Source organism: Thrips palmi, unplaced genomic scaffold (assembly GCF_012932325.1).
Source record: "Thrips palmi isolate BJ-2018 unplaced genomic scaffold, TpBJ-2018v1 HiC_scaffold_12, whole genome shotgun sequence".
In the NCBI taxonomy this organism is placed as follows: Eukaryota; Metazoa; Arthropoda; class Insecta; order Thysanoptera; family Thripidae; genus Thrips; species Thrips palmi.
This window is the reverse complement of record NW_023144623.1, coordinates 5717949-5738827: the sequence shown is the minus strand read 5'-3', so window position 1 is coordinate 5738827 and position 20879 is coordinate 5717949. Positions and strand designations below refer to the sequence as shown.

The following is a 20879-nucleotide window of genomic DNA, read 5'->3' as shown; positions in this document are numbered from 1 at the left end:
TGTTTTTCTCCACTTCACCCTGCTTTACCCTGACATCCACTAGGGTTCTAGATTACGGTCAAGTCAAAGCCGCCCGCCGCACCCATTTACTATTGGCAGGGTAGGCGTATCCTTTGACGTGCGAATAGGTTGTCTATGAAATGTGCCGACTTCTTGCTTGACAGTGTTGTTTGATAATATTGTTCATCAGTTTCACCTTTGCGAACGTTCTTTATAATTTCTCAATCGACAATAATCCGAAACAGATCTGGCAAATATAATCTGAAAGCGCAAGGCGAACCAGCTGGGCGAACTGCCGGCGCCACACGGGTCGCGGCACCTTCTGTTGTTTTTCTTGTCTGCTTGTTTTCATTGGTCAACCCTTCCCTCAAGAGAACACATTTGTTGGTGTCTTGTTTCAATCATTTCCTAGGTCCTTCGTTCGAAAACTGTGTATCCGATGGCTTACATGAATTAAAAAATCCTTGCAACACAGGGTGAGTTTCCCGGCATCTGTATAAAACTAACCTATGCTTCGTATCTTGGGTAAACTTCGGTATAACCTCTGACTTGCTCCTCTCATTATTTGTTAGGCGTAGTGCGATCATCATTTCGTTGAAACATCCAACTTTAAACTGAAGTTCGATCGTGTATCTGTACTTAGGAGAGTGATTTTTTCGGAGTTTTGAATAAAAGCTCTGAATAGAGGAGGGAAGTCAAAGGTGGAACTCTAAATTCAATAACTTGATCCAACACTTTTGTTTCCTTTATTGTGTTTTTCTGAATGTAGCCATTTTCTTGTGACTGTTAACTGGGAAATTAATTGTAGTCTGTCTCTGGTTACAGATTTTCCTTCCACCTTCAGCCATGGATACTCCTCAGTTTATTGTAAATGACAACCCTGTGAAGCTTCATCATTTGTGTCGCATGTGTGCTACACCTTGCACTAAGTCAGTTCCCATATTTGGTCCTGTAGGGACAGAAAATGAACTGGCCATCAAGTTCAACAACTATTTGCCACTCAAGGTATTTCTTTTCATAATTTCTTTTCTTACTGAATGATAGTTTTTGTTCTAAGAACTCAAGTTTTATGAACTTCTAGGTTTCGGAGAGTGATTCCATCCCCCTTCAACTATGTTATGAGTGTACCAACTTGCTGATGCAGTGGGATGCTGCTATCCTAGTGGCTGTTGCTGCAGATAAGAAGCTACGAGCACTTCTATGGCGAGAACGGCAATCACAAGAAGTTAGCATGAAGGTAACTTTGGTTAAGTCATTTTGTGCCTGTGTCAGTTCAATCTTGTGCCCATTGTATCAATTAAGTAGTTTATGTGGCAATTTTCTCAATTTTATTCTGCATTGATATGTGATCTTAACTTTAACTAGGAAAAGGAAGAAACTCAACAACCTGTCCAACTAAGGAAGCGCAAGAGATCCTCAGCACGAGTTCAGTATGTGTGATTCATTGGTTTCATATTGCCACCATTATTGTCTCACCATTATTAACCTTGTTTTTTCCTTCTGTCTCTTATTTCTCTCTTCTCAGAGAATCTCTGTGTTGTTCAGTCTGCAACAAAAGTGGGATGGATTTTAGGGAGCTAGTGGAACATTTGAAGACTCATGAAGACCGTGGAAAAGAGTCATCTTCACCTCAGAATTCATCTTCAGTTCAAGTAACTGATAGAGGTGATTCTGACTGTTCAATTGATGATCTATTGACTCCTGTTGTTTGCTTGGAGACGCTTGACTCAGAAAGGCAGCTTCGCTCAAACAAAAGTAATAGTGGAAGTCCACAAGAAAAGACCGATAGTTCAAATAATAATAAGAAGAAAGCAAAAAGAGGGAGACCTAAGAGGGTCACCAGAAGTTATCAGAATTTTCTTACTGAAGTAGTTGAAGGTGATGTGAATGACTTACTTGTCACATCATCCACCCCTCACAACAAAACTCCAGAGACTTCGGAAGGTGACAATACACATTCATCACCTGCCAATAACCTTGCCAAGGCATCATCTGATACAGCAGCATCTACTGGGTGCAACACTAAAAAAGAAGTGGCGTCTGACAGCCACAATAATACATTTAAACCTAAAGTGCGTATCATTTCTGCAGAAAGCATTAATCAGACTTTAGAAGAGAGAGCAAAAGCCAACCAAACTGCGAGAAGTTTAGAATCTTATCAACCTGATGTTCTAATTACTGGTAGTTCCCCACCAAGTGGTAGTCTCTCACCAACGAAGCCTGCAGTGAGGAGACTTGTTTTATCAGGACAAGTTGTGAAAGGTATTAATCTTGATGCCGCAAAGTCTGGACAAAAGTTTCTGAAGCTGTCGGATGGAAGAATCATCAAGATAATTCAGAACCCTAACTCTTCAGCAACCCTAGCACCTTCAGGGCAGAGAGTCCAAGTCCTTAGTAGTAAAGTAATAGGGTCTGACAATGATAAGCCTGCATCTCAATTAAGACCTATCTCTCCTGATGCTCTTGAATACGTTGGAAGTCAAGCCCAGTTGCAGCCTGATGATCCACCTCGATCCCTTGTAGTCAGGCAAATGAGAAGAGTTGGTAACAGGACTTTTTACTTCAGCTGTCAACCTGGACCCAGACATTGTCCAAACCGTTATGTATGTGAATTCTGCTGCAAGAGAAATTTAACTCCAGAATCTCTGCAAGAACACAGTGAGCTTCATGTGTCTTCATCTGATAATTTACTATCAAATTAATGTGGAAACTGTAAGTGTTTCATGTTTGTCAAGGCTAAATTTTGCCTATATTGTTTACTTACTTAATCATTTAACTTCCTTCAATGATTTTGTGTTCTAGAGAAATACTGTATAGTAATAAGTTGTGATAAAATTAGTGACTGTCTCTTTATTTCAGTTCACATTTCTGTAACAGTTTTTAAAATCTACATTTTATAAATAAATTGATAGGCAGTTATACAGCAATGTTGGCATGAGGCTTATGTATAAGTATCTTCCAGGACACTTCCTTTCTCAGACAAAGCTTTAACAATTAACATAAAGCCAGTGCCCAAACTGACAAATGTAGTGAGATACAGTAGTTACTATCTAAATTTTGGTAATGACGTAACACTACGGTATTACCTCCTTCAAGATGATTAAAAAGAACTGTTTTGAAGGTGATGATAGGAAATAACAGCCTTGAAGAAACCTAAACATTAAGGTGGAATGAAAAAAAGTAACTAAGTTATCACAGTCTAGGACATCAGCATGAAAGCAAGATTATGGCACCGAAAGACTAGGAGCATCAACTTTTCCTTTAAACAACAATGGCTAGACAGATCTGCAGGTTGGCAGTTGGGTCATTAAGTATTAGAAATAAGAAATGAGCAACCTTGTTCTCTTGATAGAAAAGCTGAAAATAAAGAACTTTTCGTCAACTAAGTAAATATCAATATTTGTAACACACGACTGACTTGCATCCGTTATTATTATTATTATTATTACTATTGTTATTATTATTATTATACAGCATTTCATATACACTAAAATAGACACATGGTCTTTAAACTATAAGGCCTTATCGCATTCTTATACTAATATCAGACTATATAGTGTTGTTGCAGCCTCTCAACAAGATCATTCTTTAGTAGAATTTTTTTGTTGAAAGCCATTTACAGGAAATAGTCACTGAACACAAAAAAATTAATGTAGTTGGTTTCTTGATTTGTTTTTAAGTTTCACTCAACTCTTGAAGATATGATAGCACTTCAAGCAAGACATTCATACTGATTCAACATATACATACTCGCAATCTATTTGGTCGAAATATTTTAAAGCCTCCTGCAAGTCTTCAATGGTTTGAAGCGGCATAACAGACGAGATTATGCTTACATCAATTATCTGATTCAGTACTAGAGCCATCATATTACCAGAGCTGCTTATCACAAGTTGTTTCAGAGGAAAAGGTATTCCATGTCCATTTGCCATCATTTCGTTGATGACAACTAAAGGACCAACTGTTGTTTTCTCAACACGATGCAAAGCCCATGAGTGAGTTGGCAGAGCAATAGAGCGACCATTCCAGAGCTCCGTGAATAAATTAGCTTGGGAAGAAACTAGTCCATGAGGTGGCCTTTCCTCAGTTTTCAGAACGATATCTGCAGCAAACTCTCCCATTGTGAGCAGCTTTCGCTAGAATTTTAAATTGCGGTTGAACTTCACCTTGGAGTTAAGTTAGTCACATTCACCTTCATTGAAATTCTCTTGAACCTGCAGACCAAAAATAAAAATTTTAGAGCAGAAAAACGAGGGACAAGCTTATTGTGTGCATTTCCTAACCTCTCAACAAAACCGAAACGAAACCCAATAATCACAACATGCACTCGACTTTTTGTCATGATTGACTGTTGAATAGATGATTGCATGTAATTTCTAGTCTCTCACAAGAAAATGAAGGCTTTGAACGATCCGATTGCATTATTATAGTCAAACCTACGCATCAAGGGAGCAAACAGCAGACGACGCCAGCTCTGCAGCAGACGACGTTGGGTTGCACTGCTGCACGGTTGCACGGTTGCACTTACTTTTGTAAGGTTGGGAGGAGAAAAAAAAAACATGGGTGAAACTGAAGCAGAATGCCTCAAAACCTCGAACTGTTGAGAGAACATGAAAGAAAAAATGATAATGAATAAAGACGGAATGAAGAAAAGCAGATCTCGACCGTGACAGGACTCGAACCTGCAATCTTCGGATCCGAAGTCCGACGCCTTATCCATTAGGCCACACGGTCCTATGAGTTGAAGACATGATAAAACACAATTACAACATACTTCAAATTTGAATTACTAGAAAATCTGTGTTGAACAACTTTTTCCTGTCCCGTACAAACAACTACGGTGGATGAGCGACAGAGCGACACTTGTTTTGCCCTCGTAATCCCCAAAAGCGTCTGCTAGCGCTGTGTTTGTTTACTTCGTTTGTGCCTGGTTTGTAGCAAGAAGCCGGTAAGGTATTTTCACTGATTTGGAGCTCATAATGTTTTTGTGAAGATGTTTCTTTCATATCATCCATTCTCTTTCCAACAAGCGTATTCTATTTCTCGTGTCGTGTTACAGGTTTTCAATGGCAACAGCAGCAGCTGAGGACCCTGTCGAACCCGCTAAACCTGTTGAGGTTATTCCATTTTACTTCAAAGACTTAGTTGATGCTGAAGGCAAACGTGTTATAACCAGGACAAAATCTCTCCGATATGTATGCTGTATTTGCAAGAAACAATTTGGTACTAAACTGCCGTGCATTAAACATGTTGATATTGCTCATCATATACAAGTGAAGGAGATGAAGCTGACAGATACAGCTCATAGAGACAGCCCCTCAAATTGTCGCATTTGCTCTAAAACTTTCTCCAACCAGAGAAATTTGTACAGGCATGCACGTAAGCATCATTCTGTAAATGTGGCTAGTCAAATTCGAGTACCGTTGTTCAAAGATGATGCAGAGCATAAAAGAGAAGCGTGCCCAATTTGCGATAAAACGTACACAAGAATCAGTGCTGTTAACCGCCACATACGTCGTAGACATTCACAGCTTCTAGAAGACAATCAACCTGGTGTGGTTTCTTGCCAGTTTTGTGCCATGAAATTTCCTGATGACAACAGTTGTTCTGGACATATGTCAAACTACCACCATGCTATCGTAATAACTGAAAGACAAATTGGATCTGATGAACTGCTTGTGCAGTGTACGCTATGTGATTTGCAGTTCAACGACCAGCCTAGTTTCAAGGAGCATCTATCTTGTGCGCATGGAGAAGATTTGCATGAATTTTGTGTCCACGTTACAAGTGAAAGTGAAGAAGTTGAAGAGACCATTAAGACTCTAAACTGTGATGAGTGCCATTTATCCTTCACTGAGGAAAATACCTGGAGATGTCATATGAAAGAGGACCACAAGGCATTCCCTGAATCTTGCTGTCAGAAATGTGGAGACCATTCCTTTAAAACTGTTCAAGAACTTAAATGTCATTTGAAAGATGCTCACTTTGTAATTGTGGATAAGAAAAGTACAAGCAGAATTACCACTCCTCTAAGAGAAATGCAATCGGAAGGTGTTAAAATTGGCCTTGCTGCACCTGAGTTTAATGTTCTACAGAAAATTCCTGAATGGCTTGTGAAACATGGAGATGGGAAGCTGCTTTTGGCAATTTACAAATAAATTCAAATAAATTCAGACAGTAAACTTTTTTCTTCATTTTTTTTTTATTTTGAATTAAAGAAACCTGCAAATATTCTGTAAGCGAATGTACCCAAGTACATACTTAATCACATCACAACAAATATGTTTTCAAAATAATCAATTATTTTATTTTGAACTTTCAAAGCACTACAAATGACAATTTTTAGCATACTATATTTCCTTTGGCTGTGCCTAAATGTTATGGCTGTAACATTTAAAACAATCAAGGGAATTTTCAACATATTACTTTAATACATGCTTTTATCCAATATTCTGCTGAAGCTAGAAAGAGTACACGGTGACAGAAAAATAAACAGGATTCAGCCGTAAGTTAATGAAACAGACATCACTAGTAAATATTTTAAAAGTCCTATGCCTGTTGCTTATTATTACCCAAGCAAAGCCGTTATATGGTACAATGTTTTGAGATGCCCACTGAGCCGCTTGTAACAGCAATAAAACAAGGAGTGCTTCCTTACATGCTATGCCAGTCAACGAAACAATCAACACGCGAGGAAACATTTTGAATCAAATATGCAAGGTAAAGAAAAAGAACCAGCAGCTATCTGACCCCCCACAGACGACGAAGTACTCGCAGTGACGTCATTTTGATAGCAAGGTGACTGCTTTCGATCAAAATTGCTTCAAAAAACGATGTTGTTCTGGCTACTTGGCGCTGACCCTCCGCCCCTGCAGACAGGCGAGGCAGGCAACCCCCCCGCCGTCAGGGCCATCAGTTGGGGCCGTTGGTCTCCCACTTCATGGTGTCCCCCTGGCCCCAGTCCTCCATCAGGCCGCCTGCGTCGGGGTGCTCCGGGCCGGCGTCATCGTCGAGGTCGTGGTCGTGGTCGTGGTCCTGGTGGTGCAGGTTGGCGCAGTGGCGGCCGGGCGCGGGCAGGGGCTGCAGGATGCTGGTGCTGGGCATGGCCGACCAGTCCCCCGGGAAGCGCGCCCCGCTGGACCTGTTGCACTGCATGGCCAGCGGGGACTCGGCGTACAGGGAGGACAGCACGTGCGCGCGCACCGGCGTCCAGTCCACGGTCTTGTAGTTGTCGGACACGCCGAGGTGCGGGCCTGTCGCCTGCCCGTCCAACCTGTGAGCACACAGCACCGGTGAGAGGGGTGAAACATTCCCACGACGCAAGAGTGTCGAAAGGGAACGCCAAACTCCGGACGCAGGCAACATCGTGGCCTGGCCCTCGAGAAGTAGCTTAGAAGGCAGGCTCAGGTTGGCAACCCCTTCGGCACTTGTGCATCGTGAGAAGGCAAGCGGACTGCCTACTCACTCGTGGAGCAGCCGGAAGTAGGCCTGCAGGCTGGCGTCGCTGACGGAGCTCTTGCACACCTCCAGGTCCACCTTGGGGAAGTAGTGGATGTAGTTGACGCACATCTCGTCGGTGATGGCGTGCCCGCCCAGCGTCACGTTGGGGCGCGGCCGCGAGTCGTAGGTGCACGTCGTGATGAGCGCGTCGCCCTGGAAGGGAGGAAGCGGTCAAGAGCCTGCGTAACCTCACGTAACCTCACATAACCTCACATAACCTCACCTAACCCCGCCTAACCTCATATAACCTCATCTAACCTCACATAACCAAACCTTTTGTAGCAATACGCACCGGCAGAACTTGGACGTGGCGCTTGAGGCGGCGTATCTCCTGGAAGTGCGTGCTGTAGTGGTTGTCGCGGTTGAGCTCCGGCAGCTCCCTGCCGCCGCGGACGTGCTTCGTGACGACGCGCACGCCGGTCAAGTGCGTGTGGAGCTGCGACCCGAACACGCGGACGCCGCCGACGGGGATACCCTGCAACGGGAAGGGCTCAGCCTCAAAACAGGGCAACAACAATAAAAATAACGCATCGCGACGTCATGTCACTCAGTGTCAAAGAGAACGTTTCATGAGTGTTCCATTACTCACCACCTCAGTGCACTCGGCGATGCAGAAGCCGGTGAGCTGGAACCGCGGCTGTCCGGGCGGGATGGCCATCTTGTCCGTGTACTCCAGGCCGAGCTCCATGACGCCGCCGTCGTGCGGACGCAGGGTGGGGCTCAGCGTCAGACGGATGCCAGAGCTGTCGACCCAGTCTAGCAATCCACCCGAATTAACGAAATGGGGTCGAAAATGTTGGAACCTGGAACAAAGCCCCTGACCTACCTGATTTGTTTTCCGGGTTGTTGTAGTGCACCTCCAGCATGATGTACGGGTTGAACTCCGCCCCTCCGATCGGCAGTCCGGCTTCCTGTGTCACGAGGCCGAGAAACAGGTTGGTCAGAGGACGACGCCCTCAAAGGCGCAATCGACAAAGGGGAGGGGAACTCACCTTGGGGTAAACGAAGGGCTTGGCGCCCATGGCCCAGGCCGCCAGCACGCGCTTGCACACCTTGGTGGCGTCGGGGCGCGTCGCGGCGAAGCAGGGCCCGCGGTACAGCGGCACCTGCTCCTTGACGGGGGCCTCGCAGTGGAACACCTCCATGTGGTGCACCAGGCCCTCGTTGCCGTGCTGCACCGTCGCCTCGTACTTCAACAACAACGAGACACTTTGTTTTTTTGAAGTGGCCGAACACGCCGCCACACAGAGAGCGCAAACGTCGAGGGGGAAACAACTACCCCAGAGAGTGTACACCGATATTACACTTTAAAAAACTTACAGAAATAAACAAAAAATTAAAGAAAAAAACAACAGAAAAAATTACAAAAACTAAAAAACAAGGCCTTAAGAAAAAAAATTACGAGGATTTGGGGAAAATGAAGACAAGTTTTGACGCCGTTTGGCCCGGACGGCAGAAGGCCCAGCCTACCTTGACGACGTGGTGCTTGCGGGCGAGCTGGCGGGGCACCTTGGCGACGTGGCACCAGTACGTCGTGTCCACGGCGGGCACCTGCACCCGCGCGGCGCGCACGTCCAGCGTCCAGGCGTCGGCCGGCACGCCCTCGTCCACGTTGGTGTTCTTGAGCAGCTGGGCGCGCTGCATGCCGCGCCGCGTGCCCTCGCCCAGCAGCGACACGCCGTCCAGGCGGAACAGTGGACCCGCGCCCGTCGCCCACACCACGTGCGTCGTGCCGTCCTGAGCAGGCAAGCGTTGGTATTTCGTCAACAATACAAAAGCAACAGCGCACTTTAACGGTTTAAGCGGCCTACCTCGATGACGTAGTCGTGCGGGTCACACGTGTCGAACAGGCGGCTGTAGGTGAACTTGGTGACGTTGCCGACGCGCGTGTGGCGGAAGTCCTTGCAGTGCTGCCGGCCCTCGACGCGCAGGCGGCCGCCCTCGGCCCACGAGTCCTGGAGCCGCGTGCGGCCGCGCCAGTCCTGCCACAGCACGCAGTAGTCGGCGGGGCTGGGCTCGCCGTAGTCCGAGAAGCCGACGGCGAACCAGGCGCGCTCCGGCAGCACGGCGTGTATCTCCACCTGCAGCGTGCGCCGCGCGTAGTCCACGCGCCAGAACATGGTGCAGGACCCGGACGCGTCCAGCGGCACGGAGAACACCTGCGGAGCGCAGAGCGCGGCACAGCGGTGGTCACGGGGTCGGCTTTCTTCGCGTGGAGCGCGTTGCCTCCCCTGCTAGCGCCTGCGGCACGCAGGGCGGGCCGTGCGCTCCGCACGCGCGTAGAGCGCGTTGCCTATCCCGACTTGATCGGGCGCTTCGCCGCGCTCCGCACGCGCGTAGAGCGCGTTGCCTACCGGCGTCCCGCGGCACGGGAACCACCTTGATCGGGCGCTTCGCCGCGCTCCGCACGCGCGTAGAGCGCGTTGCCTATCCCGACTTGATCGGGCGCTTCGCCGCGCTCCGCACGCGCGTAGAGCGCGTTGCCTATCCCGACTTGATCGGGCGCTTCGCCGCGCTCCGCACGCGCGTAGAGCGCGTTGCCTATCCCGACTTGATCGGGCGCTTCGCCGCGCTTCGCCGCGCTCCGCACGCGTGTAGTGCCTAGTGACTTCGGACTCACCTGCTGGTCCGCCGCCCCCGTCGCGCCGACCGTCACCACACAGGCCGTGCCTAGGGTCCACAGCAGGCGGCCCAGGAGACCCATGGTGACCGCCACGCCGTCAACCTGGAAAATCGAGGGCTTGACAGGCGGCAGAGGTGCGGCTACACTGCCATTCCAGGAATGTTGCTGGAATGTGACGTCATGTTCCTGGAACGGCTCTGCTAAGTCGGAAGACGGGAGGACGGCGATGAGAGGGACATCAAGGGGAAGACACCAGACATTCACTGAAGCTGCGTTGCTGTCATCATCGCCTTCCCAGCTCCACAGGTTCCACGGCGTGGCTCTTGAGACGGGGGCCGCTGCCGTGACACTCACCTGGTTCTGGGAGCGGCGGGAACACGGCTGTCATCTGTGACGCGGAGCGGCGCAGACTGGAACGCTGAGGCAGTGCTGAGCGGAGCGCCGCTGGGTGGAAGGGGTGTGCCGGGGATGGCGCGAGGGGGGGGGGGGGCGGCTTTCATGACAGTGCAGTCCGACGTGAGGGGGACAATATTCGAGTGAGGATGGCCATCGTCTTCTGACAAAAAAAAAGCCCTACACACAAGTGTTACGCCGAGGGGTGACCCACTGTAAGATTTTGTGTACAAATGTGTTGGAATGTGCAAGATTTCTGCTATTGTCACACGTGTTGCCTACTCACAGGCGGTTTTCCCTCCAGAATGTGGGAATGTGTTCAAATGTTGTTCAATGAATGTGATAGTTGTTTCCCCTCGCGTTACGCCCAAGTTACGACATTCGCCATCCATAATTTAAATGTAGTTATCATTTCTCTTTCAGCATCAGTATAGGGGCAAAAAAAAGTTAACCCCACCGTGTGACCCCACCAATGGATTGCTCTCCGAACGAGAAATGTATAGGGTCACACGTTCAGTTCGAGTCCTGTTTAGCGACTCTGGAGCTCAAACCGCGTCTGGAGTTCTGGCCGCCAGCGCCGCGCCGGTCCTCTAGCCCACTGTGCGCTGGTGGTGCGGCTTGAACTCAATTTGCGGACCGGGCGTCCCCGCCCACCGCGCCGGGCCGTGCCCCACCCACGGTGTGTCGGCATGCCGCCCTCGGGAAGGAATTCCTGCGACATTCCGGCGGGATATTGCTGGGCAGCCTGCATCGCCAGCCGGCGGACTCCGAGCACGTCGCGCTGTCTCTCTCGCACCGCGGCGGCGGCCCGAGGGGGACGCCCTGCGAGTGCGAGCGAGACAGCGCGACGTCGGAAGCCGTTCGGAATCGGACTGCAGTGGAGGCGGCATTGGAGCGAGGTGGAGGGGAACTACTTCTTCGTATTCACGTCAGTCGTCATCGGAACGCCGTAACTCGGTCAGCACAATGACGCATGGTGCCTTGCGAGGTGCCTCAAGACTGTTCTTTAATCAAACGAGGCGGCCACGGCGGTTTTTGTATTTTAGTTTGGTTTCCAATTATGAGATAGAGATACGTCTTGATTTCTAGGGCTCAGCCTTTATGACTTTCTGACTCTTTTTTTGCTGTCAAACAACCACATTAACCCAAGGATTGAAGACGCTGCTGCGAACATTTCTGGGCTCAACGAATAAAACACCATGTCTGGTTACAACAACGACGTTTATTTATGAAAATATATCTTACAACGACCACATGTCTCGAGAGTTAAGTCATAGATCATAGATGTAGATAGAACACAGACATGCCTTACGATGCCAACTGTCTAAGAGCTCAATATGAAATCACTAAAGTTGATATGAGATGAAAAATTCAGAAAGGTCAATTTTAAGAGCAGCCTAAAATACAATTTAATATGTTTTGAACTGATTGGCGATCTCTACGGGGCCTAGCGACGCGGTGCTCGCCAAGGAATGCAACACAAGTTTGAACAAGGTCAGCAAGCGGGAGAGGTTTTCACGCGTATCGACAACAAGTCCCTCTTCAATATTGACTTCTTCACCAGAAGGTCAGGATCCCTTTGCCCCCGCCTCCCATCCCTAGATGACCTGTCCCGAAAACATTGCACGAATACATTTAATTTGAAGTGTATGCGTCTTTGCATTTGACAAAAGTGTAAATTACAAACATAATTTTTTGTTGATAAATGCTAAACGACCAAAAATAAACAGTCAAGAGTTACACGAGTTCTACCGAGTATGACGTCGCGGGCGGCTTCCACAGCTCACCGTTGACCGCTAAACTAAGTCAAGAGATTGTCCTTTTGCAAAACTTTCTTTTATTTGTCGAGAAACTCGAAGAAGAGGTGAGAGTTGGTAGCTTGCTGAAAACGGCGAAGCTAAACGCTCTCAGAGCACAACTAGGTCATGGATAACATTATACAATATTTTCTTACTAAGTGTGAAAAAAAAATTAGGCCTGAAACGAAACACAAAATGAAACAAATGCAACCGCCAGAGAAGTTATTGCTATGCGTGGATTTGGCCAGCCAAGATACCACCGCACAACACATTGAGCAAGGAAAACAATCGCTACTGCAGAGAGCAGCTCCTTCATTCCCACAGTGGCCGATGTAGACCGGTCTTCTCTCAGGCAAGTCATTTTCTCACAGAGTTGCATATGTATCACCCGGAAAGAACTCTAACTGCTCCTCTAGTTGCTACTCACCAAAAATAATTCATTTAAATAATTAACCTTAGTGACTCGAAACAAGATTAAGCAACACAGGAAAGTTCCTCAACACAGTGCGACCTTATGTAATACATATGCACTCATTGCTGCTGTCTCTTGGCATTGATAGTATGAAGAGAACCTCTGGCCAAGGGTCACTTGATTTTTATTTAAGCCTTCTTGTCCAGGGGTTCTCTCTGCCTCGTGAGAAACTTCAAGTGGAGCCAACTCGACAGTGGTGTCACCTCGCGGAACAGAAGGTAACAAGAAAGTAACAAAATATCGCGTCAACATTCTTCCATCCTATATTCCTTAATACAAAATACAAGCGTATTTCTTTACACATGCGAGTCCACGCCTTTAACGGAAATGACAAATCAGAAATTGTTTCGCAAATAAATGATAGTACAGAGAATAGGATACAAACTTCGTAGTTATCTGAAAATACTTTTGGAAGAGGTGGGTCTTTCCCGTGCCAATAATGACCCACAAAGCCAAAGACAACTAGAGAAACACGCATCATTTTTGTTCTGAGATTCAATGATTGTCTGTTTCAGAAGTTCTGACTGAGAGAAATTGAAAAGTACATAGCCTTAAATAGAAAATGTACAGTTTTCACTTGTGACAAACTATCAGAAAAATCTAGTCTTAAGAAAAATAAACTTTGAAAAAATTTCATAGAATTTTAAAGAGGTCAATCGAAGTGTTCAGTCTAGCTAGGAAGTATTCCGGCAATGACTCAGTGCCGTCACATCAAATAAATAAAAACATTTTCGAGGCCTCAGGCTACATAATGATAACGAATGACACGGTGATAGCTGACGTTAAAAATAATTCGGGATAGTAAATTGTAGTATGGAAAACTAAAACTGTACATATAGCTACAATCATTAATTTGTACACCAAATTCTCACACGATACAAACAATGTGCGCCGAACAACACAGTGTTGTTATTGCAACGCTCATGATGAATTCATGGAAACTTACCTAAAGGAGATTTATCGCATAAACACATTCCTATACTTTTGTTTAGCTGGAACTATCGATCTATATAATGATTGAAAACTGACGAGGAGGGAAGACAAAGAAGCACAAAGGGGAAGACAGAGGAATCTTTAAAAGTGTAAGTAAATGTACAAAAGTCGCAGTTAGCATGAAAAGATGGAAAAAGTGTCTAGCCACACAAGAAGTCACCCAATCGGGATAAGAACAGTTTAGAGAGGCCACACCTGTGGATGAGATAGCATTTATCACTCTCAAGTTCATCCTCCAAAGTTAGTGGAATGGTTGTTTCGAAAATTTGAATTTCATTTTCTGGAGAGGTATTTCTTGTAATTCTTCAATCCACAGAAAGTAACTTATTGCTGGACTTATAGGAAGGTATTGTCGAAAGGGGATGGGTATAGTCACAGACATAACAAGAAGGCACAGCACACATGATTGTCAACCTAAAGTACCAAGTACAAATATAGTAGAATAAAGGTCAGAATACACAGAGTAAGTACACGCACATGGAATATGTAAGAAGATACTTCAACACAAAACTTGCGCAGCACTAAGAGCAAATCTTAGAAGGCAGGGCATTTTAACAGTTCATGAACACACCAGAACGATAGACAAACGCTACATGTGGTATATTTGACTTTTGATTATTGAAAGATTATCACATGAGATGTCGGACGGAACTCCTACTAATATTACGAAAGCAATTGGAGGCGTCATGAATGGTTGCCGGCCATCGTCCGCTTTTCTTCTGGCACTTACAGGTCGAAGAAATTACCAAAATCAAGATCACTGAACCCTCATCTTCACGACAGCGCACCTGTATGTTTGTAAAAGAAGATTTACAAATTACACAAAAATAATAATTCCAGAGCGTCAAAACGAGACGATGTCCATAACGCCTCCAGTGGAGTACCCCAAGACCACACATTCTACTAACACTACCCTAGTTTTCGCTCTAGTGTGTTGTTAGCACGACGCCTCAGAGACCCTCGGCTACCTTTGTACACATTTTTACTGTAAGAATAGTGTAAGCGGCAGGAGCGCCAAAGTGACGACTTGTGCACGGAAGAAAACATCGTTTACCAAAATTGACACGTACGAGAATCACAAAAGGGAGGAAAAAGGGGTAGTGGGAGTCTATTTCAAACACGGAACACCTACCGGGGTATTAAAGCCAAAAACTACTTGAAAGGTACCGTCGGTAACGCGTTGTTGTAGCTTTTCTGACTACCCTACAGGTCTGGTAGTTGAAATATGCTGACAAACACTGAAACTAATGGGGCACTGCACAAGAAATCCATGACGCTGGTGCCGCCTATAGAACTTAACTCATCACAAGAGATTATATACACACTAAAAATTATAACTAGACATAAAAAAGAGACCACAATTTCGCTTGTGTGGGATACTGTATATACATATTGATAACACCGTAAGATTCATATTTAATGTATTTTTCTTGTCATTTAATTAATTTATTTTTGTATAAATGTGCACAATATTCACTGCTATCCTTGTTTGTATACATTTATTTTTGAAAATATCATACGAAGAAAGGCAAAGCGCACAAACAATTTTTTTTGTCAGCAGAATTCGATAATAAGCTTGAAGACCATGGTAAAGAATTGTTTCAAAAAGTTAAATTTGCCTAACAGAAATCGTATCTCTCAGCAAGATAAGTATGGAAACATAAATGAAGTACGCCACTTGCAGTCCTCACATGGATTTCCGCTCGTTGCTCAAGAAGAAATAAGTTGGACAACAGGAAGAAGGACAGCTTAAACGTGTACTGTACAATTTTTAAACATCGTTTGGGTAACTTTTTGAAACTCAACTTCGCCTGAGCAAAATGGTCCAATTCTTGAAAAATAGGTGTCCACGGTGGTCTTGGCTTCTTGCGTTCACTGCAACCATTCTATATGCAATATACGGATGATTGCGAGGCAGTCCGATTTAGCGCCCAGAAAATAGTTGGTACTGGAACACGAAACAAACAGAATTAAATGGCCTGCCAAAAAATGCGGAGCACGCACTGCCGACTCAATCACTAACTCAAACGAAACGTAGAGCCCCGAAATGAATTCATTAGATGTGTTTACAGTCAAATTGATGCTCTCATAATTTTTTTTTGATGAGAGACTCCGTTATGGCACTATTCTAAACGCGCGGTATGCTCAGGCAACATAACAGACTGCCAGTTCTAGCGAACTGAGCAGTAAGAAAAGCTCGGTAAAATAAACAGTAACTGTAACCCACCTACACTGACATCCCTGTGAAGACTGAAATAAACATTAGTACAGTGCAGTAGAAAACGCGACGAAGGAATCTAAAGCTATTTGCGTTTTAGTGACATGCGGTGCTTTCAGTTCTATGTGAGCCCTCACGAGCCCAACCAAATGGCTGCAGAAGGAATTTCAGGGCGTTTTGTAACTTGAAAGCGGTGCTCTTAAAGCCGCCGCACTACGGAGGCAGCTACCCCATGCCCGAGGCGCGCACGGCCCGCCACACCGCGGGGTAGTGACGCTCTGCCCTACCCCGCGCGTCGCCAGGGGTATTCCCAGCTCTGCCCTATGTGTGCTGGAATTGAATTAGCGCGGTGCATGTGAGGCAAAAGAACGATGCGTGTGAAATCTTAACTTTTGTGGCCACTGAGGTTTATTCCGAAGCGGCATACTTAAAGGCAAACGAACAAAATGGTCGAGTGACACTGCAATTGACATTAGTTGTGCGCTACAACTCACCTTCAAATCGAATGAATCAGAGGCAGCTGAGCTAGTCCTAAGCGTGAGAGTGCCGCACAGTGGGCCAGAAGAACGGTGAAGGTGGCCAAAACTCTAGACGCGTTAGCTCCAGAGTAAGTAAACAGAACTCGAATCGAACGTGCGACCCCACCAATGGATTCCTCATTCGGAGAGCAATCCATTCGCGCGGTCAAACGTTCGTTTCAAGTTCGATTTAGCGACTTCGAGCGCAAAACCCGTCCAGAATTTTGGCCACCTCCACCGGTCTTCTGGCCCACTGAGTGCCGTAAGATAAGCGGCCGTGCGAATGTGGTGCCACTGAAGAGTATCAAGGCAAGATGCGAGAACTTAAAAAGCGCGGGAATCGGAAACAATAAGTTTCAAAAGCCGCTGAAGAAACGAATCGAATAAGGGAACTAAATAAACTTATGTGTAGACGCACTCCTGAACATGTAGCCGCGCAGAATGCTTTTTGCTCTCAACGATGTAACGTTACTACTGCGCTCTTGGATTTTGCCGTTCCCGTCAAGGGAAACAGAAAGTGAGAGTCCGCCAAAAAATAAAAACAAAGTGAGAACAGAAGCTGCGCATGCTGCGATCGTGACTGGCGCGAAAACAACAGCGACGAGTAGATTGCGCCGTGCACTGCCAACCAAACTGCGGCGTGTGTTCATGCATAGCGATGTGGTAGGCAAGGGGCCGTCGAAGAGTTTGGGAAATAAAATTAATCAAAGCTGTAGTTTGGAAATACGCATTGAAGACTCTGAGGTCCTTGAGTATTAAAGGCCAGTTTTAGAGGTCCATTTTGCCGCGTATCGTCCTTCAGCAGTGTGTCTACGCGGTCCACCCCACCGACCCTTCGACGCCCCTTGCCTGCCGGAGGCGCAGTGCCGCAATGCAGTCGCACTGCCGAGCGATGCCGAGCGATGTCGCACGCTCTGTCTCCCTCGCACTCGCGGGCGGCCCCGTCCGAGGCCCCGCCGCGGTGCGAGAGAGACAGGGGTCTTCAGGATGGTCCTTACATGGGGTGGCGAGGGCGCGGCCCGCCCGTTGCCGGGATGCTGGGGGGAGCCGGACCCCATGGGGGACCCGATGGCCGACCCCATGGGGGACCCTGTTAGTTGTCTTACCATGCCGGTGCCTAGCGACTGGAGCAAGCCTGAGCCCTGAGAGCCGCCTAGGCAGGCCGACGGCCGGCGGGACCTCAGGCTGCTCATGGATGAACTGAGGAAGGGCGTGCTGGAGCTGGTGTTGGGCATGCTGCCGCCCTGCGGACACAAGACGCACGTCAGTATCGGCAAGCCACGCCCGCGCCCGGAGGCCCCACGTCAGCCTGAAGACCGATCCCGCCCACCGTTTCGTCGCCCCGTCTCTGCGCCTGTGCGAGACGACCCACGAGTGTGGGAGAGACGGAGCGACGAGTCGGTGAGGGGCCAGCGAAGTCTAGAGCAGCGCTCATGTTGGAAAGGAGTGCGGAAACGGTCGCCACGGCTGACCAGTGTAGGAGCATACGTGTACGCAAAAAAATCGTTGAAATATTGTTTGCTTATGAGGCAACACTAACCCCTGCCGCCTGCAAAGAGCGAGGTAGGCCACCCGCCGCACACAGGCGGCTGGCGGGCTAGCCTATCCGTCCCTCGGCAGGCGCTAGCCTCGCTCCACTTGACTGAGGAGGCTAGACGCGAAATCGAAAGACGAATGGTGATGCCATTCGCTGAAAATTTGGCTTCTTCGCTGGACATGATAGGTGAAGAAACACTGAACAACCAACACCGTCGTTCGAACATGAGCTCTGCGTCTTTCCTAACAAAAGAAACAAAATCCGATGTTCCTTGCCCTGACGGTCTGAGTGAGCCACGGCCTTTCAGGGCAGCATGGCGTGGGGCCCTCTGACTGCGTCATCGGACCCCCACCGCCCACCGCAGGCTAGGAACACGACACTGAGTGGATGCACTTAACCGTGGTCAGTGTCCATCACCGAATCTCTGTCGGATCTTGTTACTTTTATCGCTTTTTTTCATCGGTATCGGTTTTCAGGCCACGGCATGGCGGCGTGGCGCGTGGCCCGTCAGCCTGTTGCTCGAGCAAACTGGACTCAAACATCATACTATTGTTTCTTTTCACAGGAGTTAGTCCAAAGTACATTTAGTTTAATAAATGCTTGTCCAGTTTGCTCCAGCAAAAAACATAACCTACAAAGAAGTTGAAAAGGAGAATTTTAAAAAAAAGAGAGACGGATCATACATGGGGAGTACGAACGGAAGTGCATAGAGATAAAAAAAGAATCTAGTGTTGAAGTGCTCAAGAAACATCTCTGAGGATTCGAAGTAGATTGGTAGTCAGTTTGGTCGTGGGTAAAGCACATGCGTAGAGATGCCAAACACGCATGGGGTGGTAGGAGCCGAAAAGCCCATCTTACGCATGGAGTGACGTAAGAAGGGGGAAATGTAGATTTTCCCGTGCTCGACTGGCATGCCACTTGGTTGTTGGAAACAGGATCAGTCTCGGGGATCGAGGGATGTTACAGAAACAAGCCATCGCTACATCTCATTCGCGGGTGTGCAGGCGGGAGTGCGAGTTACGTATCAAAGAGGAAAACTTACGGGGGCGACCTAGCAAGAACACGCTTAAGGAAAGAGAGAAAGAAACGACTGAAGGGGAAACCAAGAGTCACAACTTCAAGTTTCAAGGTTGACGTTGGGAATACAATAACACTGTGGTCAAGAACGTTTTGTGACTGGCAGTTTTGTTGTGACACCCCGGAAGAGACAGTGAAAAACAGGTTTATGTCAGGCACAAGCCATCTACAATACAAAGCCACAACTCTCAAGGCAAACGCTAAGCACAATGAAGCTCTTGGAAAGAAATCAAGTCTAACTAGGGTCATGCAGAGGTCATGCCGGCTAGTTTCAACACAGCATCACAACGCCGATACTCACGATCATGCTCCGTGCAAGCTGCAGAGAGAGACAGAACACAAAGCTGCGATGAGTCAAAGGCAGACTTCGGCGCTCAGACACTCAAGCTCACCCCCGGACAGGACTTTATGAAAAACCCGTTGCAAAAATATGACCGTGGAGTCTATTTGACACTTTTGACCTACAGGTAACGTTTAGACAATTATAACCAAGAGCCGGAAAAAATCCGGTGAGTATGAAAAAGGATTTTATACGGTTGGTATTCGCAATGTATGGGCGATGCAAAAGAACGTTTTTGCATTCTGTCGTCGCGATGGAGACAGTTTATTCATGCCTCCTAAAGGTGAGGCGTTTCACCATGACAAATTTGGCAAGACTTAGAGGTTTGATAGCAGTGCATCGAAACCCCTTTATGTCCGGATCCGCACACAAGGGAGAGTGCGATTCACCTCCGCTTCTGTACCAGGGAGTGAGCAATTTGACACACTCATACAGAGTTCCGTTAACGGAAAGCCGTGAGATCTTACGTGCCGTCCCGTTGAAAAAAATGTTACATTTAAGCCATCGAGCTGCATGTCCTTAAAACACGTATTTGTAAAAAGCAACAAGGCATCACGGGGTCCACGATAAGACAACACGGAAAACATAATTAGATACACCAACACGCCATAGAAAGAAAGGTGGAAAGAAAGACAGGGAAAGTCACAGAAAACAGGAGAAGGCAAAAGTTCGATAAACAACTGTTCCCACAAAACAGTGGGACAGAAGCGCATCGGCAAAGTCGAATAAATGTCATGATTGTCACAACGATGCACCATGTCGAAAACATGAAGAATCGCTGCAGACGCACGGACATTTACTCTTGGAGAACACAGACAGAAGAAGGGTGGCACTGCGTCTGACAAGAGAAACCAGAATCACTTCAAGTTGTGCAGCAATCAAACAGTACAACGTGCGGTACAATTAAAACTGATTCATTCTCTATTAATTCTTGGTTCTCTGTCAGGACCCAAACTTGCAGACAACCACAAGAAAGAAACGTGTGCTGATCTGTACAGACGCCCACTGTCGCAGCAATAGCCATAGTCGACTTGGCTGAACAGTGAGGGCCCGGGCAGGTGGAAAGTGAGTATTACAAAGATAGGAAAAAGAAAGACAGTGTCACAAGAAACACACCAAAAATATCACACACAGATCACATACTATCCCTCTTAGGGACATACATACAGAGGCGTCCGGCACATCCAGAGACATTATCCAAGAACCGTACGACTTAGTTGAGTTTAAAAGTTGCAGCAAGGCAATGCCCTGTTGGAAGTAGAGTTTGTTCTCCTTGTCTATAAAATAATAGCATATTAAGCAGGTGCTCGGACACCTCTGTGCATAAATCACATAGAAGAGCTCGACGGGGCGCTGTGCTAAGCTCGTGCACGCCTGGTGAGCCTCACCGCCCCCAGCAACCAACCAAT

General features: G+C 47.0%; 5 protein-coding genes and 1 non-coding gene across 24 annotated transcripts in view; 2 read left to right on the top strand and 4 right to left on the bottom strand.

Moving 5' to 3' along the window:
- The first annotated feature begins 112 nt into the window (after positions 1-112).
- On the top strand, positions 113-3382 carry LOC117640259. Of its 2 annotated transcripts, XM_034376610.1 has the most exons (6): positions 113-476; positions 573-701; positions 826-1005; positions 1082-1237; positions 1366-1430; positions 1526-3382. In XM_034376610.1, the coding sequence occupies exons 3-6, from the start codon at positions 847-849 to the stop codon at positions 2700-2702; spliced, it is 1557 nt and encodes a 518-aa protein (XP_034232501.1). In that variant the 5' UTR covers positions 113-476; positions 573-701; positions 826-846; the 3' UTR covers positions 2703-3382. The 2 variants fall into 2 exon arrangements, with proteins under 2 accessions (XP_034232501.1, XP_034232500.1); XM_034376609.1 differs by lacking the exon at positions 573-701 and having other exon boundaries at positions 114-476.
- Positions 2836-4892, bottom strand: LOC117640261. Of its 4 annotated transcripts, XM_034376615.1 has the most exons (3): positions 4775-4892; positions 4441-4597; positions 2836-4214 (listed from the first exon to the last, which is right to left on the bottom strand). In XM_034376615.1, exon 3 carries the CDS (start codon positions 4119-4121, stop codon positions 3726-3728), a length of 396 nt encoding a protein of 131 aa, XP_034232506.1. In that variant the 5' UTR covers positions 4122-4214; positions 4441-4597; positions 4775-4892; the 3' UTR covers positions 2836-3725. The 4 variants fall into 4 exon arrangements, with proteins under 4 accessions (XP_034232506.1, XP_034232508.1, XP_034232509.1 ...); XM_034376617.1 differs by lacking the exon at positions 4775-4892 and having other exon boundaries at positions 4529-4676; XM_034376618.1 differs by lacking the exon at positions 4775-4892 and having other exon boundaries at positions 4389-4457.
- On the bottom strand, positions 4662-4734 carry Trnar-ucg. Its single transcript has one exon. It is a non-coding gene; the product is annotated as a tRNA-Arg (tRNA).
- Positions 4724-6189, top strand: LOC117640260 (protein suppressor of hairy wing-like). Of its 4 annotated transcripts, none has more exons than XM_034376613.1 (2): positions 4724-4930; positions 5060-6189. In XM_034376613.1, exon 2 carries the CDS (start codon positions 5067-5069, stop codon positions 6156-6158), a length of 1092 nt encoding a protein of 363 aa, XP_034232504.1. In that variant the 5' UTR covers positions 4724-4930; positions 5060-5066; the 3' UTR covers positions 6159-6189. The 4 variants fall into 4 exon arrangements, with proteins under 4 accessions (XP_034232504.1, XP_034232502.1, XP_034232503.1 ...); XM_034376611.1 differs by having other exon boundaries at positions 4725-4948; XM_034376612.1 differs by having other exon boundaries at positions 4725-4953.
- Positions 6181-10534, bottom strand: LOC117640257 (dopamine beta-hydroxylase). 2 transcript variants are annotated; one of them, XM_034376605.1, is made up of 10 exons: positions 10478-10534; positions 10121-10225; positions 9312-9659; positions 8971-9237; positions 8493-8690; positions 8327-8411; positions 8090-8256; positions 7793-7975; positions 7466-7653; positions 6181-7273 (listed from the first exon to the last, which is right to left on the bottom strand). In XM_034376605.1, exons 2-10 carry the CDS (start codon positions 10202-10204, stop codon positions 6913-6915), a joined length of 1881 nt encoding a protein of 626 aa, XP_034232496.1. In that variant the 5' UTR covers positions 10205-10225; positions 10478-10534; the 3' UTR covers positions 6181-6912. The 2 variants fall into 2 exon arrangements, with proteins under 2 accessions (XP_034232496.1, XP_034232497.1); XM_034376606.1 differs by lacking the exon at positions 10478-10534 and having other exon boundaries at positions 10121-10419.
- Positions 10535-11718: 1184 nt separating this feature from the next.
- The window catches only part of LOC117640256 (SCY1-like protein 2), an 88126-nt gene continuing 78965 nt past the window's right edge, over positions 11719-20879 (bottom strand). For 4 of the 11 annotated variants that reach the window (XM_034376595.1, XM_034376598.1, XM_034376604.1 and 1 more), the window contains 2 exons: positions 17515-17760; positions 11719-15728 (listed from right to left, as the gene is read on the bottom strand). In XM_034376595.1, the coding sequence (XP_034232486.1) occupies positions 15705-15728; positions 17515-17760 (270 nt within the window). In that variant the 3' untranslated portion in view covers positions 11719-15704. Of the gene's footprint in view, positions 15729-17514; positions 17761-19431; positions 19450-20879 lie in introns of those variants that run through there. The other 7 variants (XM_034376594.1, XM_034376596.1, XM_034376599.1 and 4 more) reach the window with 5 other exon arrangements.